At 42.3% G+C, this 18313-nt stretch overlaps 1 protein-coding gene and 1 long non-coding RNA gene across 2 annotated transcripts in view; one reads left to right on the top strand and one right to left on the bottom strand.

Moving 5' to 3' along the window:
- TANC2 (tetratricopeptide repeat, ankyrin repeat and coiled-coil containing 2) overlaps window positions 1-18313 on the top strand; it is a 202121-nt gene that overhangs the window by 77800 nt on the left and 106008 nt on the right. The window contains exon 5 of the mRNA XM_081166008.1: window positions 952-1134. Within this exon, the coding sequence (XP_081022134.1) occupies window positions 952-1134 (183 nt within the window). The remainder of the gene's footprint in view (window positions 1-951; window positions 1135-18313) is intronic.
- Window positions 1-18313, bottom strand: part of LOC308571453 — a 223611-nt gene that overhangs the window by 176882 nt on the left and 28416 nt on the right. The gene's annotated exons all lie outside the window — the stretch shown is intronic.

Genomic DNA, 18313 nt, shown 5'->3' with positions numbered 1-18313 from the left:
AAGTTCACAACCAGGAGCAATTGCTTCCGGGTTAGTGGAGCTCGTAACCTGAAGCGTTCGTAACCGGAAGCATTCACAACCAGAGGTACCACTGTAATAATAATAATAATAATAATAATAATAATAATAATAATAATTTTTATTTATACCCCGCCCTCCCCAGCCAAGGCTGGGCTCAGGGCTGCTAACAAGCAATAATAAAAACAAGTTGAATGAATACAACTTAAAAACAAGATTAAAATACAACATTAAAATATCGAAACATTAAAATATTAAAATGCAGCCTTATCACAGGAGGAGAAAGGAAAAAGAAAAGAGAAAGAGGGGGAGGGAATCAAATTGGCTCCAAGCCAAAGCCAAAGGCCAGGCAGAACAACTCTGTCTTACAGGCTCTGAGGAAAGAAAGCAGATCCTGCAGGGCCCTGGTCTCATGAGACAGAGCGTTCCACCAGGCCGGAGCCAGAGTTGAAAAGGCCCTGGCTCTGGTTGAAGCTAATCTAACTTCCTTAGGGCCTGGGACCACTAGGGTGTTGCTATTTATGGACCTTGAGGCTCTCCGTGGGGCATACCGGGAGAGGCGGTCCCGTAGGTACAAGGGTCCTAGGCCGTGAAGGGCTTTAAAGGTCAAAAGCAGCACCTTAAATCTGACCCTGTACTCCACCGGGAGCCAGTGCAGCTGGAAAAGCACTGGGTGAATATGCTCTCACGGCAGAAACCCCGTGAGGAGCCTCGCTGCTGCATTCTGCACCCGCTGGAGTTTCTGGGACAGCTTCAAGGGCAGCCCCGTGTAGAGCGAATTACAATAGTCAAGCCTGGAGGTGACCGTCGCATGGATCACTGTGGCCAGGTCGGGGTGGAAAGGTGGCATACAAATTTAAGACTTTATGTATGTATTTTAAACAAGGAGGCAATGCTTGGTTAATGATATTTTATTTGTTATATTTCTCTCAGGTGGCAGCTCCACAGAGAACGACTGTGCTTTTGAACCAGAGTATGCTATCCCAACACTCCCAGTGCCTGAAGGTATGCAGCACATTCGGATTATGGAAGGCATGTCCCGCTCTCTCCCATCCTCCCCATTACTAACACATCAGTCTATCAGTGTTCGGCTCCAGCCCATGAAGAAATTAACTGGTAAGGAACTTACACGAGTTGAGTGAGTTTGAAATGTTGAATAAAGGTTGTTTCCACCATCCCACCGAAAACTTCCACTCAGTTTCTTTCCACAAAGCTCCATTGATAATCCCCCTTGTCTGAAATGGTACAAGTTGAGCAAGTTTGGGCTGTATGCAATATTCATGTTAGAAGTCTTCTACAAACAAAACAAATTGTATTGAGTACCTTGCAATATTTATAAGAAGTGGGATAGAAATCGACCTTTTCTCTGTTCACAGAAGTCTCATATTCTAGTGCGATCAAAAAAGAGAACAGGGATGCCGTTGAGCTCCCATTGAGTTTTCTGGGATAAGTAAATGGCCCATAACCTGGGACGTACTACATACTTGAGGGTTCAGAAGTTGCTTCTCTCCCCAGGCCCTGGGACTTCCTGGTGCAGATATGGGGCATAGCCCCTTACAAGCCAGCTGCGATCCTGGTTACAAGTCCTTTTCTTTCTCTCATATAAGCAAGCAGCTGTCATTCCTTTCTGCGATGGAACATAAGGAACTGCAGTTGCAGACAACATTGCATTGGGGTGCAAAACTGTATGCCCTGGCCCTCTGAAATGGGTTTGGCACTTCTCTGCACTCCTGGCTTGTATGAACAAAACAAAATAAGAACCAAGTTTCTGAGGTGGAAATTTTCCACCCATTATATAATTTCAGTAAAAGGTAAAGGTAAAGGGACCCCTGACCATTAGGTCCAGTCGTGACCGACTCTGGGGTTGCGGCGCTCATCCCGCTTTATTGGCCGAGGGAGCCGGCGTACAGCTTCCGGGTCATGTGGCCAGCAGGACTAAGCCGCGTCTGGCGCACCAGAGCAGCGCACGGAAACGCCATTTACCTTCCCGCCGGAGCGGTACCTATTTATCTACTTGCACTTTGACGTGCTTTTGAGCTGCTAGGTTGGCAGGAGCAGGGACCGAGCAATGGGAGCTCACCCCGTTGTGGGGATTCGAACCGCCGACCTTCTGATTGGGAAGCCCTAGGCTCTGTGGTTTAACCCACAGCGCCACCCATGTCCCAGATATACTCAGACTTCGCTCAAAAATATAACTTTATCTTCTGCTCAGGGCCTGAACCTGAGGTTATATTTGTAGGGAACAGAGGCAAAGGCCAGGTTTGGGAAAGCAGACATGGTCTCGTATTTTGCTTCGTCTAAAGCAGAGGTGTGGAACATGTGGCCCTCAGGATTTTACTGGACCCTTAGCTCTTTTTAGCCCCAATGAGCGTAGCCAGTGGTCAGGGATGATGAGAGCTGTAGTCCAACAGCATCTAGGGGGCTGTAGCTCCCCACTTCTGATCTAAGATAATGGGGTCAGTGATGTTGGGCAGGAAGTAAGGGCTAGAACTCTCAATTCCTTCCTCAACTCTACTATTCATACCTGACAGGGCTTGAATTAGTTGTTAATTAGGGCTGTCATTCAATAAAAGAAAACCTTAATTGATTCATTGTTTGAGCTTTAGTTGATTAATCAGTTTGCATAAATATGTATATTAATAATGCAGTACTTCTGAAAAAAGCTATCTTTTTAAAGATGATGCACTTATCTCACAGCAGACACCATGAGAGATGCTGGCACATCAGCTACAATATTTGTTAGTAGTTAAATTTATTTATTTTTTTTAACCAAAGACACTAAAGTGCAAACAATATAAAAATCATCACAATTCTCATATACTTTATCTTAAATAATGGCAAGTATTTCTTTCTTCACTTTTTCATGTGGTTTGGCCTTTTTTTGCAACCGATCTGAGCCAATATTTCAACAATGACAATTGATTAGTTTTTAAACTCACTTATTTCTTTATTTCACATAAATACCACTTGATAGTTTAAAAATAACAATCTTAAAGTGGTTTACTAAAAGAATAAAGCAATATAAAATACCTTCCCAACCATCTCTACATGTGAATTAGAAGCAGCAGTTTATTGTTTCCTTTGTTCTTCCCACCTGCATCCAGAATGGAAAGATGCCAAAGTAACCATTAAATCTTTGACACCAGTTTGGCTACCCAACCTTTCATTTTTCTACCCTACCAGCCTATGCATTGTGTTGGCTGAGTCAAATAAAAATGCTTTACTTAATTGCATTTCTGGAAGAATATACATGGTCTCCTAACTGCCAGAGCAGATTATCTATTAGTGTGTTCTTCACTTGATGTGTTTTTAAAACAAAAAGTTATCCTAAGGTGGCAATCAGGATCCTAAAAACTTTTTAAAAACCCCACCACTATTTAAAATGTTAAAAACTAGAAGAGTAGCACATATCATTTCAGACCAGTGATTCAAACAAAACAGTTAAATGTTATCACACATTAAAGCATAAAGCAAGAATGATGTACAGTCATACCTTGGGTTACAGACGATTCAGGTTACGGACCGCCAAAACCGGGAAGTACACTGAAGTGTACTGGAACGAGTAACTTCCAGGTTTCGGCAGTCGCACATGCACAGAAGTGCTAAATCGTGCTTTACGTATGCAGAAGCGCCGAATCACAACCCGCGTGTGCACAGACGTGCCGCTGCAGGTTGCAAGCTCTGTGGGTTGCAAATGTGCATCCCGCACGGATCACATTTGCAACCCAAACGTCCACTGTAATAGCATTATTATTCCTGCTGTTCAGCTAGTTATTTCATAGTTACTTACAAATGTCAGTGATAAGGCAGTCACTTCCTTTTGGCTTACACAATGTGACACAAAGGGGAAAGGGGTTGGGAGAGTGGAGGAGGGAAAAGCAGAGGTAGCTCCAAAAGTTGCTGGTTTTTCAGCAGAGTGGATGGAGAGGCGCTGCAGTCCCATCTCTCTCTCTCTCTCTCTCTCTCTCTCTCTCTCTCTCTCTCTCTCTCTCCTACACCCTTATGGAGTAGCTATTGTACATGACAGTTGAGGGAGGAGTCTGATGGAGCTTGTTTTACAGCAGAGGCTGCCATTCAAAGAATAATTCAAAATCCAGCCCTTCATTTTTAAACAAAGGTGGATTGTAGTAAAAAGGTACCTGAAACAATGAGGGAGACAAATTGAAATGGAGTTCCACAGTGACAAGGCCACGACTGAAAATGCCCTATTTATTATACCTGCCAATGTGTCCAATATGGTGGACAAATGAGCATGGTCATTTGATGATCTTAATGCCTGGACATATTTAGGCTCAGGAAACTGTATAGGGTAGCTTCCCGTAGCCTAATGGCCTCCATATATTTTTGATAGCTCTCATCACTCCTGATGAGGCTAGTTTAGGGCATTAAAAAGGTCAAGACCATTTAGTAGGCTCTGAACACCCGATGTTCACAAGTGTCCATCGGCTGCATTCTGTACCAGAAGCTGCTGGACTGTCTTTAAAGGCAATTCTATTTTTTTTTTTCATGCATAATTTTTTATTAATTTTCAAAAGTCAAAATACATAACAAACTTAATTGAAACTCATATCTGTACACTTATAGAAAAGAAGTTGACTTCCTTCAGTCATTCCACGAATCGTCCAAAATAACATTAACAATAAGTCCGCATTTCCATATTTGTAGAGCCATGAGTCACTCTCATCCATCCATTTTCTTTTGGCTTTACCCTTTACCTCTTACAGAGCTTCTTGGAAACCTACTAGTGTTATCTGTTCATCAATTAAGCTTTCCAGATATTTCGTAAGACTTTCCCAATTTTCAACAAACCTCTGATCTTTTGTATATCTAATTTTACATGTCATCCTGTCCATCTCCACATATTCCAACAATTTGCTTCTCCATTCTTCCGTTGTTGGAATACTCTCCTGCTTCCAATTTTTTGCTATTAGGACCCTTGCTGCCGTTGTTGCGTACTGGAACAATTTATAATCTTTCTTCTTAATTTCCTTTCCTACCAAGCCTAGCAAGAACGCCTCTGGTCTTTTGTTAAAGGTGTATCTTAACATTTTTTTCATTTCGTCATATATACTCTCCCAGAACCCTGTAACCTTTGGGCATTCCCACCACATATGGTAGAAGGTACCTTCCCTTACTTTACATTTCCAGCATTTGTTGCAGGATCCATACATTTTGGCTAACTTAACCGGAGTCAGGTACCAGCGATAAAACATTTTCATTAGGTTCTCCTTAAGTGACACACAGGCCGTAAATTTTAAGTGTTGTTTCCAGAGTTTTTCCCACTCTTCATAATAGATATTACGGCCAAGATCTCTAGCCCAGTGAGTCATTACCACCTTAACCTCTTCGTCAGCTAAGTTCCAGTCCAGTAAGTACTTGTACAGTTTGGATAATATTTTTATGTTGCTCCCCAGGATCTCAGTTTGGAATCTAGAGTTTTTGTCGGCATAACCTTTGTCTTTTACATCTTTCCTAAACATATCATTTATTTGATGGTAGTGTAGCCAATCATATACTTGAGATTTAACCTGATCGTACGGCCTCATTTTCCATTTTCCTTCCTCCTTCATAAGCAATTGTTCGTAGGTTGCCCATTTGGTTCCCATATTAGTCTTTTTGATGGCCATTACCTCTAACGGCGATAACCATTGGGGTGTTCTGGGTTCTAACATCTCCTTATATCTCTCCCAAACCTTAAAGGCAATTCTATGTAACGTACATCACCATAGCTTAATCGGGACATAATCAGGATATGAGTAATTGAGATAAAGTACACCATTTCCAAATAGGGCCTCGGACTGGTGTTCCACCCAAAGATGGTAAATGACACCGCAGATGCTGCCTGTGCCTCCCCAGATAGCACTGAGTCCAGGAGGACCTCCAATATGCAAAACTGAATGGTTCAGGGAGAGTGGAATCCAATCCAGAACCAGTTGCAGACCTCCATCTACATAGGCTGACCTTTCCTCCCACAGTACCGCTGTCTTTTCAGAGTGGAGTTTCAGCTTGTCAGCCCTCATCTATCCCAAAAAGGGACGCGGGTGGTGCTGTGGGTTAAACCACAGAGCCTAGGACATGCCGATCAGAAGGTCAGCGGTTCAAATCCCCGCGACGGGGTGAGCTCCCGTTGCTTGGTCCCTGCTCCTGCCAACCTAGCAGTTCGAAAGCACGTCAAAGTGCAAGTAGATAAATTGGTACCACCCCAGCGGGAAGGTAAAACGGCGTTTCCGTGTGCTGCTCTGGTTTGCCAGAAGTGGCTTAGTCATTCTGGCCACATGACCCGGAAGCTGTACGCCGGCTCCCTCGGCCAATAAAGCGAGATGAGCGCTGCAACCCCAGAGTCGGTCGCGACTGGACCTAATGGTCAGGGGGCCCTTTGCCTTTACCTATCCCAAAACTACCTCCAGATATCTGTCAGTAGGTGGAAATGAGAGGTAGAATTTAATGTTATCAGCCTTATTCCAAAACTCCAGATGACTTCCTTTCCCACCAGTGGCTTCATGTAAAAAGCCTGGGGACAAGATGGTGCTCTGAGGCACCCTAAGGTACCATGAGGTAGAACAGAAGTCCTCTTGTGCCAGCATCTGGATTCATCTTGCAAGGAGGAACCAGATCCACCGCAGTATTCTGCTTCCCAGATTCACTCCAGCTAGATGAGCCAGAAATAGACCATGGTTGAGACACCCAGGGAGAACCAACAGGACTGCACCCCTCCCATCATCCACCAGGTCACTCAATGCTGCTGTTAGGATATTCCTTCAATCTTCTATTTTACTGAACTTTCTTAAAAGAGACCGAATCTGTTCTTCCTCTGTAAAAGACCTGGGATGAGAATTATGCCAGTTGAGGCTTTTGGAATGTTGGAGTGTGGAATTGACACAACAGGATATATTTGACAACATTCTTCTTAATTCAGATTTCTCAGGTGTCCTACATTTCATGAGTATCTCTGCAGTTTCAGGAAGTGTACTTAGGCTGGTAATTTTTTAATGATCTTTTTGTAGTTGTAGAAAAAAATTATTATTTACAGAAAAAAAGATACTACTAAGAAGAAGAGAAGAAATGGGAAAACACCCCCCCTTAATCTGACTATAATTGAAATATAATTGAAATGTTGTACCTTTTGTGCTTCTCTGGATTCAGTAATCCTATCTAGCACATTGTAGCTTTTACTTAATTAAAATAAATGGAATTAGTTTATTTTATTTAGTAAATTATAAAGTACTTAAGCCTCATATTGACACTTTCCATTGGAGGTTTCCCCATCGTGGTAAGACCATGTCAGACTAGAATTGGTGTAGAATTGCAAATCTTCTGGCTATTAAACAATAAACAAAGGTGTAAATTCATGCAGCCATTTCAATCCAATTTAGCTACTGTGATAGAAATGTTATGATTAATCCTCTCATAAAATGTTGTTGTTGTTTTTGGAATTAATTTTTTTAATCCTGGTGTGGCCTCTTCTTCTTCTTCTTCTAATCAAAATGTGAATTTATAATCCCTACGTGTCCTACTTGTCAGATTTGTAACATAACATTTTTGACACCATCTCTGTCTGAAAAATAGTTTTGTCACTTGTGGCAACAAATTGTCTATGATGACAAAGTATAGAAACTTTATTGGTCAAGTTATAACCTAATTGGAGAGCTAATCTGGAGTCGTTGGATCACAGGGACCTGGGTCACATCTCTTTCACTGTGGGACCTTGAGCCAGTTACTAGCCTTGTCTTTCCTACCACAAGTGACTATTTTGAGAATCAAATAGGATAACTATTACAGGCACCCCTGAGTTCCTTAGAGGAAGGTAAGAATACAAATTTGATAATACGAATAAAATATATTTGGTGACCGAATTAACTGTGTCCCTATGGAGAAGTGAATCCTGTTTGACAGAAAAATAAGGCAGGCCTACGTGGTGCTTAGATTTTTAAAGTTTCCATTTCTGTATTTTGTAACAAAATTAATGGAGGATATGGCTATCAAGAGCTACAAGTCACGGGGGCTATATTAGCATTAGTATTGTAGCCAACTGCAGTATGCTTCTGAATGCCTGTTACTGGGGATCATGGATGGGAAAGTGCTACTGCTCAAGAATTAGGGAGCAGAAGAAGCTGCAGATGGACTCAGGGTTGTCTGATGGTAAAGGTGCCAACGCAGAGAACTAGCCCATCTGAGAATACTGTACTTAATAGGCCAGAGGGTTAGCAGGCTGCCTTTGCAGGTTGAGCCAGGATGTCATAACGGAGGACAGGTTGGGTACATTTCTCTTCTTCACAGGCAAGATAAACCCATAATGCTATCTTGAATAAAAGGACCACAGGGTGTCTTAGCTATCCCTGCCGAACCTGGAATGCAGCCAGTTCCTTTGCCAAGCAACTCAGAGCCTTCAGAGAATTGTTGGGGGTGGAAACGGAGAGAGGCATAAAACACAAAAATAGTCTGCTGTGGGTGGAGTAATGCTCGATGAACATATAAGGTGTGTGGTTTTATGAAGAAGCTGTGAAAGAGACTGCATCATGGCCCAAAGGCACAGGAATAAACCTGTAATTCTTAGCTACTTATCTTCACTTGCATGGTGCAAGAAACTCTTCTATCTTTCCTTCAATATGCGTTTGTAAGGGGAACATACCATAGACACATGGTTTGGAAAAATGCAGAATGGTTTGAGAGTCTGACGAGAAAGAGTAATATTGGGGAAAACAGCATTGCTATTGTCACAATTATTTTACAAGCAAGTATAGTGATACCTTGGACTCATAATGAAGGAAAATAGTGCAATGTGATTTTGTAGATCAAATGTGTGACTGATATTCTGGAAAGTCAAAAAACATCAAACATCATTTCCAAACATATAATATAGTAAAGGTAAAGGAACCCCTGACCATTAGGTCCAGTCGTGGCCGACTCTGGGGTTGCGGCGCTCATCTCGCTTTATTGGTCGAGGGAGCCGGCGTACAGCTTCCAGGTCATGTGGCCAGCATGACTAAGCCGCTTCTGGTGAACCAGAGCAGTGCACGGAAACGCCGTTTACCTTACCGTCGGAGCGGTACCAATTTATCTATTTGCACTTTGACGTGCTTTCGAACTGCTAGGTGGGCAGGAGCTGGGACCGAGCAATGGGAGCTCACCTCCTCACGGGGATTTGAACCGCCGACCTTCTGATTGGCAAGTCCTAGGCTCTGTGGTTTAATCCACAGTGCCACCTGTGTCCCAAAACACAAAATATAGCCAGTTTCTTACCGTTGTCTGGTTTGAGCATCTTGCCTAGGTTGAGGTTTTGTGGCTCTTGAATGTTGGGGCCTAAAGAAGGTTGCAGGGATATAAGATACCAACCACTCTAAAGCAAACATGGGAGCAAGGATCTGTCCTGCCTTTAAAACAGAAATGTGCATTCTATTAATTCCATTTGGGAGTTTTAATCTGGTGTGTCTGTAATAGCAGGGATAGAGAAACAATATATTGTTAGACTATAGCTCCCATTATTCCTGGAGACTACAGGTTCCCTTAGCCATGATACACCCACCCACCCACCAAGATATATATACATATATATATAACAAGAATGATATGTTAGAATATTGATGCTATACCTGCTCTACTTGCTATCCTGGCTGTTGCATTCTGTACTACTTGAAGTTTCAGAATTGTCTTCTGAGAAAGCTCCTCATTAAGCTCCTAGCTTGTGTAAAGGTGTATTTAAAGCAACATGTTCTGATTGGTATGGTAACCAGTTGAGGTGTGTACTTGCTTTGGAAATACAGTGGTACCTCGGGTTAAGTACTTAATTCATTCCAGAGGTCCGTTCTTAACCTGAAACTGTTCTTAACCTGAAGCACCACTTTAGCTAATGGGGTCTCCCTCTGCGCCACTGGAGCATGATTTCTGTTCTCATCCTGAAGCAAAGTTTTTAACCCGAGGTAATATTTCTGGGTTAGTGGAGTCTATAACCTGAAGCGTATGTAACCCGAGGTACCACTGTATATGAATTTCAAATTGGAAAATTTGAGTTAAATTACTTTCAGTTTGTCTTCCCCCTCACATCTGGTGGTTGTGACCTAATGTTCGGAGTAAGCGTTGCTACTCCCCTCCCTTGGCTCCTGCAGAAGAGCCTCAAGGGTGGCCATAGCCTCTGTCACCTCTAGATACCCCAAGCAGCTGCTGTGGAGTCATGGGCTATGCGGAGAGCCAGCACAGAACTACAGGGGAGTTTGTGAGGAGGAGACAGAGCAGAGCAGCAGTGGCAGGCTGAAAAGGGAGTCGCAACGAGCTGGTAGGGAGGTGAGGAGATGGCAGGCAGAGGACAAGCAGGTTCCTGTGAGTGGAGGAGGAGAGCAGGCATGGCAGGAGCCAGATCAAAATCTTGAGTGAGGAGGAAGGCAAAGGAGGAGAGTGGAATGTAGAGGAGAATGGGCAGCTGGAAGAAAGAGACATGGAGGAAGAGGGCAGGGCAGGTGGCATTGAGCCAGAGATGCCAGAGGAAGAGGAGAGAGATCAGGCAAGTGGAGGGGGTAGAGAAAGAAAGAGGCAAGGGTTATTGGTGGAGTGGGGAGCAGCCTCTTGCAGGAGAGAAAATGAATCCCAGGACCAACCTGTGAAAGGGCCAACTGTGAGAAAGCAAGGATAGTACGAGGCAAAGCAATGTGGTGATGGGAATACCTTTTGGAGGTGGTCCTCAGCCCTGTTGAGAGGATTAGAATCATAGAATCATAGAATCATAGAGTTGGAAGAGACCACAAGGGCCATCGAGTCCAACCCCCTGCCAAGCAGGAAACACCATCAGACCACTCCTGACATATGGTTGTCAAGCCTCTGCTTAAAGACCTCCAAAGAAGGAGACTCCACCACACTCCTTGGCAGCAAATTCCACTGTCGAACAGCTCTTACTGTCAGGAAGTTCTTCCTAATGTTTAGGTGGAATCTTCTTTCTTGTAGTTTGGATCCATTGCTCCGTGTCCGCTTCTCTGGAGCAGCAGAAAACAACCTTTCTCCCTCCTCTATGTGGCATCCTTTTATATATTTGAACAATATATTTGAGGAGAAGCACATCAAAACTTTTCAGAAAAGGTGCTGCAGGCAGAAGCAAGACTCCCCCCCCCAAAAAAAATTATGAAATAGATGTCAGTGGAGGCCCCCTCCTTTCCCAAGCTGCTGCTGCTTGCCAATCACATTTGGATTAGTATATTTTTATGTTAACAGAAACTGTCAAACTCTCATACTAGTGTCGCATGTTTTTTTTTTACTGGCATGAGGTTGAGGAGTGGCTGTTTGTGATGCCGCTGTTGCCCAAACACACCATAGTGATTTAAATTAATCATTTAAATAAACCATTTAAATCGTTTGGGTTCAAAGCAACTCATTCTGATCAATTACTAGGATCATTATGTCTTGCCGGTTTCTGATCCCAGCTGTTGCCTTTCGTGTGTGTAAGATCCACACTGTGCTTGCCATCATTGTAGCAGAGTAGGAACCCAGCAATGGCTCTTGAAGAGGCTTGCAGCTGACACCTGGGGTGGGTTATCCCAGGATTGGAGCTGAGTCTCCAGCCAACCCTCTGACATGCTGAGCTGCTATTAGTCCTGTTTTCTGTTCCAAACATATGATTGATAGAATCCCAATTCTCAGCCAAACGTTTTTCTCCCTTTTCCTTGCCTAACCACTGCAAGAGGAGCCTTTGTGTTATTTCAGTGTTACTGCTGCTACTGCAGTATTCCCGGTGCAAACAGTTTTTCTTTTTGAGGTGATTATGCATGTGACAATTTGTTGTGACTGAAAATGAAGGCTGCACAGACATGCAATAGAGAGAAGGTAAGTGTTAAAGGGTTTATTGCTTTTTTAATATAAACCATTCCCGGAATCCATGTCACAGTTCCTTACATGGTAGTGCTTTTTCCCCCTGTAAGTTGCCATGACAACAGCAGCACTGCACCATTCATCAGCTCTGGACTGGGTTGCATTGCTAGCCTTCGTGTTACTCCTGAATGTTAAGGAGCATATCAGTGAATCATTCACTTGGTATACTGCGCCATTACCTTCATGTCCCTTCTGTAATTTACTCCGACAAGGGGTAGGACAAATTAAAGTGCGCCATAGAGAGATTCCGTATGAAAATACTTAATTTAACCCCCAGGGAGCTGCAGAGTCTACTACTTGTGTGGTAGTCTAGAGAAGAAGGGTTATTTTGTGCTAAAGGACTTAATAGCGAGAGAAGCTTAGCATTTATGTCAGCTCTCCTGAAATTGACCTTGAATTGGCTTTCCTTGCTCACCCAGAAAATGCAAGCACTGTAGGGAGATTGGCTTTTGGGATCAAACCTCACAAGACACGTAACATCACACTGATGCTGTCAGCAGTGATATGGATCTAGCGGCAAACAAACCAAGAGGGTGGATTGCTGGCAACATTGCCTGTGAAAGAGCAGGTTTTTTGTCTTACTGGCAGAAAGATTGCATTCTATCGACTAATGGGGAGGAAGAACTGAACCCTGTAAGTATATGGGGAGGAAAATTTGCATCTTGCATGTACTCTAGCTGAATCTTTTTATTAATATTTTCAGGCCTGCTTCAAACATTAAAAAAAATATCATTGCAGCAAAAGGGTTTTTGTCTCTTGAAAACTCTTGTCACAGAAACCATCAAGAGGCTGCTGTTGTGAATCAGAGGTGTTGTTCTGAGATTTCTGATTGCTTGCTTACAGCTCTTATATAATGTATTTAGTATCACCTTTTAAAATAAGATGTTCGCTTTTACATTGAACTAGTGAAAATTTATGTTATAGTAATATTTTCTTTACCTTAATAGAGTATTACTAGTTGCATTATTTTTTTGCATTAAGCTGTTGAATATCCTATTACTTGGAACATGGTATCTAATAGATTGCTGCTGCATTCAAAGATGTTTTTCAGTTCATGTTTTAATATATGGCTGGATTATGAAACCTGCAGCTCCCAAGAGATTTTCACCACCCACAATGGAAAAAATAGACTTGCCACTTGCAGAAGTTGTTTATGTACTAATAAGCTACTCCAATGTCAAGAAATGCAGCCAAGGTTATGTGTTCTAGATTTTATTGCTAGAAACAGTAAATGATTTCATTTAGCATAACTGTTTACAAATTTTGAGTGCAGTGCAAAACATGAGTAGCAATTTTTGCATTTCCAAACCAATGTATTTAGGTTTTTTTTTAAAAAAAAAAATACTTTGTTGAATTGGAATCTTCCTTGTTTGTGAACTAGACAGATAAAAGTATGTACAGTATTGAATTTTCAGAAAAAATTGTGAAAATACATAATGTTCCCCCTCTGAGCCTATTCTGGTATATTTGCTTGGAATAATATTTAAATGTGTAAAGTAGCTTGAGAGATAGGTCAGGTCAAGTGAATATAAATTTTATAACTTGTTTAAAGATGGGGGAACCTTGGACTTTAGCCATAAAACTTTACAACTATAGAACTAAGCAAAAGCTGTTTGGCTTGCTGCTCATTCAGGCTCGTTAGGTTTCCAGCTTTAAGCCAACTGATATGGAGAGAGAGTCCCTTGAAATCAGTATGGCATTTTTTTATACGTACATTGCTGGAGTGAATTAATTTTATTTCTTGTCTTCACATTAAATAATTTTTCCTCTTTGGGATGTTATGTAAACGTTTTACCCTTCACAATTAAGACGGTACCTCTGTGAATTACTAATGATAGAAGTGCAACTTGAGCTGAAGGAATTTGGAATATAACCTCAGTTCAAAATGCCTCACTCCAGTGCAAGGTGAACCGAAATCGTGTCAAGTTTGGGCCTAGGCTCATACTGGAGTTCACTCAGAATCATCACCGCTCCTGCTAACCAGAAGTAGACATACCTGGCCATGGGGTTGGGGCAGCAGCAGCAAAACCTCTCTCCCTCTCCTCCTGGCATAGTATGAAAGTGGAAGGCTTGGAAAACTTTTATGTATGAGATACTGCTTCCTTCCCTGCCTTTTGGCTCTTTGGCAAGCAGCTCATCTAGATGTCTGCTTTACCTCCAGACCTGGACAGGTAATCTCCATCACCATTTGATGTATGCATCAATGTAAATGAGCACCACAATGGCACTACAATGGTAAATGAGGTAGCCACAAAATTGATGGAACAGTGAGGAAATTTTACTGCACAACTGCCATGTCTATCCAGATGGCCAGTTACTTGGCATGCACATCAGCCTTCTCTGAGGAAAAACTCATCTTGTTCCTGAACCACCTCAAGGGAAGGAAGCATTCCAACTTGTGAAACAAGTAAATGCAAAAATTCGTGTCACCGACTGTTGGTCCAAAATGATTGCCAGAGTTGTGTGTCTCTATGGACACGTGTGGCTACTTTCCTAATCCCAGATACTGGCAGTTTGGTCTCGCATCAAGGACCTTCCATTTGATGACAGAGATTGTTTTGTGACAAGTCTGATGGAGTAAGTCCAGAAATAAAAATCAACAGAACTTACAACATTCCAGTAATTCTCTTAAATCCCATTTCTAGTTTCATGGCCTCTGCCCAATGCCAGAGTCTAAAGTCTCTTAACAAACCCCCCTTATTGCATTGGGCTAACAACTTTAGGTCTTGGAGGTGTAGCTGTGCTGGTCTGTTTAGTAATCCTCCTCCTCATCTTGTAGCATCTAAAAGTCTACCAGATTTATTATGGCATAAGCTGTGTGGACTGGAGTTCACTTTTATCAGATGCATGTAGCAGTGTCCTCAGTTGGCCATGTGTATACATGGTTGTAGAGGGGGGCGGAAATGTAAATGTTGAAGTTACATGACAATGAAATGTAGAAAAGCAGGTTCCCAGCAATCCAGTTAAAGCTAAACAGGATGCAAAATAAGCACAGTGATCATCTGTTGCATATCATGCTAGTACTGGGCTGAAGTATTTGTCCCAGACTTTTTTCAACATTTTTGAGTGGTGAAATCTCAGAACTTTCAGGTTGAGGTTTGGGCAAATAAGGTAGGTTCCCACCTGAGGGTTCTCCCTCCTTCTCCACCCCCCCCTTCTGTCTTTCTCTATCAATAGAGGAAAAAATCCTCATGGCTGCTTCTGATAAATACTAGACTGTCAGCAGCCCTGTAGCAGTCCCTTCTAATATGAGACAAAATTCCCCTATGGGGATGATACTGTATCACTTTCTTGGGGAAAGGTGGCTGCCACCAATGGGTCCTGGTGTTGACAGAAATATGCAATAGGTTTCTGGATGAGGCATATAACCTGTTTTTCACACTTGGCCCGGATGCTGATTATTGATTTTGTAAGAAAGGAATACACAAGTAAAATGCCTAGCACAAACATGTCACAAGTAAAGTTCACACTGTTGTATGTGACAAATCAGCCATGACTTTCAGTCCATCAAAGCTTGATAAGCCCAATTTATGGCTCCGTGCTGGCCACAAACTACCGCATACAAATTTGATAGACTTGTGCTAGACAATTTTAAGAGGGTTGTGTATTTTTACAATATATGTTGAGGACATTGAATGTATCATGTGAGGACTGAGCTTTATTTCTATATTATTACATTTATATCCCACTTTTCCTCCAAGAAGTACATGGTGGTGGATATACTTCACCACCACTCAGTTTCTTGTGATGTAGATGAGGCTAAGAGACAGTGACTGGCTCAAGGTCAGGTCACCCACTGAGCTTCACGGTTGCGTGAGGATTTGAATCCTTATCTCCCAGGCCCTGGTTCAATATTTTAACCACTACACTCACACTTCACAGGCCTCATTTAGCCAAATTTCTTTAGGAAGAGTTTCTGCTTGGCTCTTTTTATGTATGCTCTGATCCATATTATCTCTGCCTCTTGTGAACAAATATTATTATTTCCCCCCTACAGTAGAAGTTATTTTTATTTACAACACTGACAAGAAAGCATTCTAGCAAGTTCTGCAACGCAGTGGGAATCCCTGTATCTTTCAGTAGAGTCATAGCTGGTTATGTAAGGCAGGAAGCAATTTGTTCTTGTGTACAAGATTAAAGCACACACACACCTTGCTTTCTGTATTGGAGAAACAAAAAAGAAAACAACATTTTCAAGGGATCTGCTTTAACTAGCTTGGCAGGCTTTGTTAATGGTGCGTATTTTATTTGTTTTATGTAAATACTCTTTCCCAACTTTTTCTTCTGATTGCTTTGAAGTATTAATTTCCTTAAGAAAGAAGGTCAAGGCAGGCCACTTACATGGGAGAGCAGAATATTTCTATGTGGTGTGCCATAACCCATGTGCTGGATTATTACCGTATTTTTCGCTCTATAAGACGCAAAAACAAGACGCACCTAGTTTTTGGAGGAGGAAAACAAGAAAGAAAAAATCTGAATCTCAGAAGCCAGAACAGCAAGAGGGATCGCTGCGCAGTGAAAGCAGCAATCCCTCTTGCTGTTCTGGCTTCTGGGATAGCTGTGCAGCCTGCATTCGCTCCATAAGGCGCACACACATTTCCCCTTACTTTTTAGGAGGGAAAAAGTGAGTCTTATAGAGCAAAAAATACGGTACTTTCTTCAGTAAGCGCAGCTACAGCAGCAGCATCATGTCTTGACCATGAAGGGGACAAGAGGGAGAGAAAAATATCACCAGACCTAGATGTATGGAACCTACTAATGGCAGCAGTTTATGTGAGATGGTAGGATAGGCTGCAGGTCAGAGGATCAGGGTTGCAGGACCTCCAAAATCTCTGAGGTTGACAACTTTGTCTAATGGATGTCAGAGTTAGACAGAACTTTGTTGGTATAAGATCTGAATTCCAAGTCAGACTCTGCTTTCTTGGGTGAGTGAAGAATGCATCCTTACTCTTGTACCCTTGTAGCACTAGTGACACCTTGGTGGATCTTCTGGCATCTCTGTTAAATGGAGATATGTGATAGGTAGGACAGTCATTCTGGTTGTCTGTCTAGGTAGACAGTGATAGTGGATCCAAGTTTTGTGCCCATATGCATTTTACTGATCCTACACTGTTCCGTTTTATAATGGGCACTCTATACTGGTTCAGGGTGGCTGTGAAGCTACTCTGTGGTGGCCTTGTAGTGGTCAGTACTGAAGCCTTTTGTAGGCCCAGACAAAATGCTTTCCTCTCCCCTGCAGGATACAAGAGAGGGAAGTGAATAAAAGGCTCCACTAATTGCCTTTTTTGTTATAATTGAGTTTTATAATGGAAAACCAAGACGAGCTTTTAAAAGCAGAAAAACATGATATTCTTAAACAATGATTTTGAGTACAGTATTTTGCATTGGGCTGTGCTTACAAATATTAAGTATCTAATGATCCATTTCTGTTCCCCCCCCCCGAAGGGTTGAATATATGAGTTTGCCCATGCATGCATGTTCCACAAATTGTATTTACTGGGTGTGTAACCTAAGAATCACCGGCCTATAAGAAAGCAAGACCCCGAGGTGGCTATCACCAGTGGAAGCCAAGATCTCTAAAAAAAGGCCCAATATGGAGGCCTACTGGCCAAAATATTGGGAATTGATTGAAAGAGTTGGAGATAATTGGAAGCTCCAAAGCCAGGACAAACTAAAAAACAAGGTGCGAGATTGGTTACATTATGCTCAAATTCAAGAGGTATTTAAAATGGATAAAAAAGTGGGTTTCCAGTTGGAGAAATCGAAACTGGAGACGGAGTTACTAGAACCTAAGACTAAGGTACTTTCGAGGATGTATGACTTGCTGCTTAAATGGAACACACAGGATGAGACAGTTAAATCTGCTATGATAAAATGGGCACAGGATGTAGGACACAACATTATGTCTGAGGACTGGGAAAGGTTATGGAACACCGGTATGAAATTCACGGCATGTAGTGCCTTGAAAGAGAACATTATGAAAATGGTATACCGGTGGTACATGACCCCAGTCAAGTTGGCTAAAATATATCATCTTTCTGATAATAAGTGTTGGAAATGTAAGGAGGCAGAAGGGACATTCTTTCACCTCTGGTGGACCTGCCCGAAAGTAAAGGCCTTTTGGGAAATGATACATAATGAGCTGAAAAAGGTATTTAGATATACCTTTTCTAAGAAACCAGAGGCCTTTCTTCTGGGCATGGTGGACCGGAAGGTGCCAAAGAAGGACAGAACATTGTTTATGTATGCAACCACAGCAGCTAGGATTCTTATCGCAAAGTTCTGGAAGACACCAGATTTACCCACACTGGAGGACTGGCAGACGCAGCTGATGGACTACATGGAGTTGGCAGAAATGACTGGCAGAATCCGAGATCTGAGCGAAGAAACAATGGAGGAGGACTGGAAAAAATTTAAGGACTATTTGCAAAAACATTATAAGTTG

Source organism: Podarcis bocagei (genome assembly GCF_964188305.1).
Source record: "Podarcis bocagei genome assembly, chromosome: 13".
In the NCBI taxonomy this organism is placed as follows: domain Eukaryota; kingdom Metazoa; phylum Chordata; class Lepidosauria; order Squamata; family Lacertidae; genus Podarcis; species Podarcis bocagei.
Note: the sequence above shows the minus strand (reverse complement) of the source record. Positions and strands in the feature narration are given on the sequence as shown.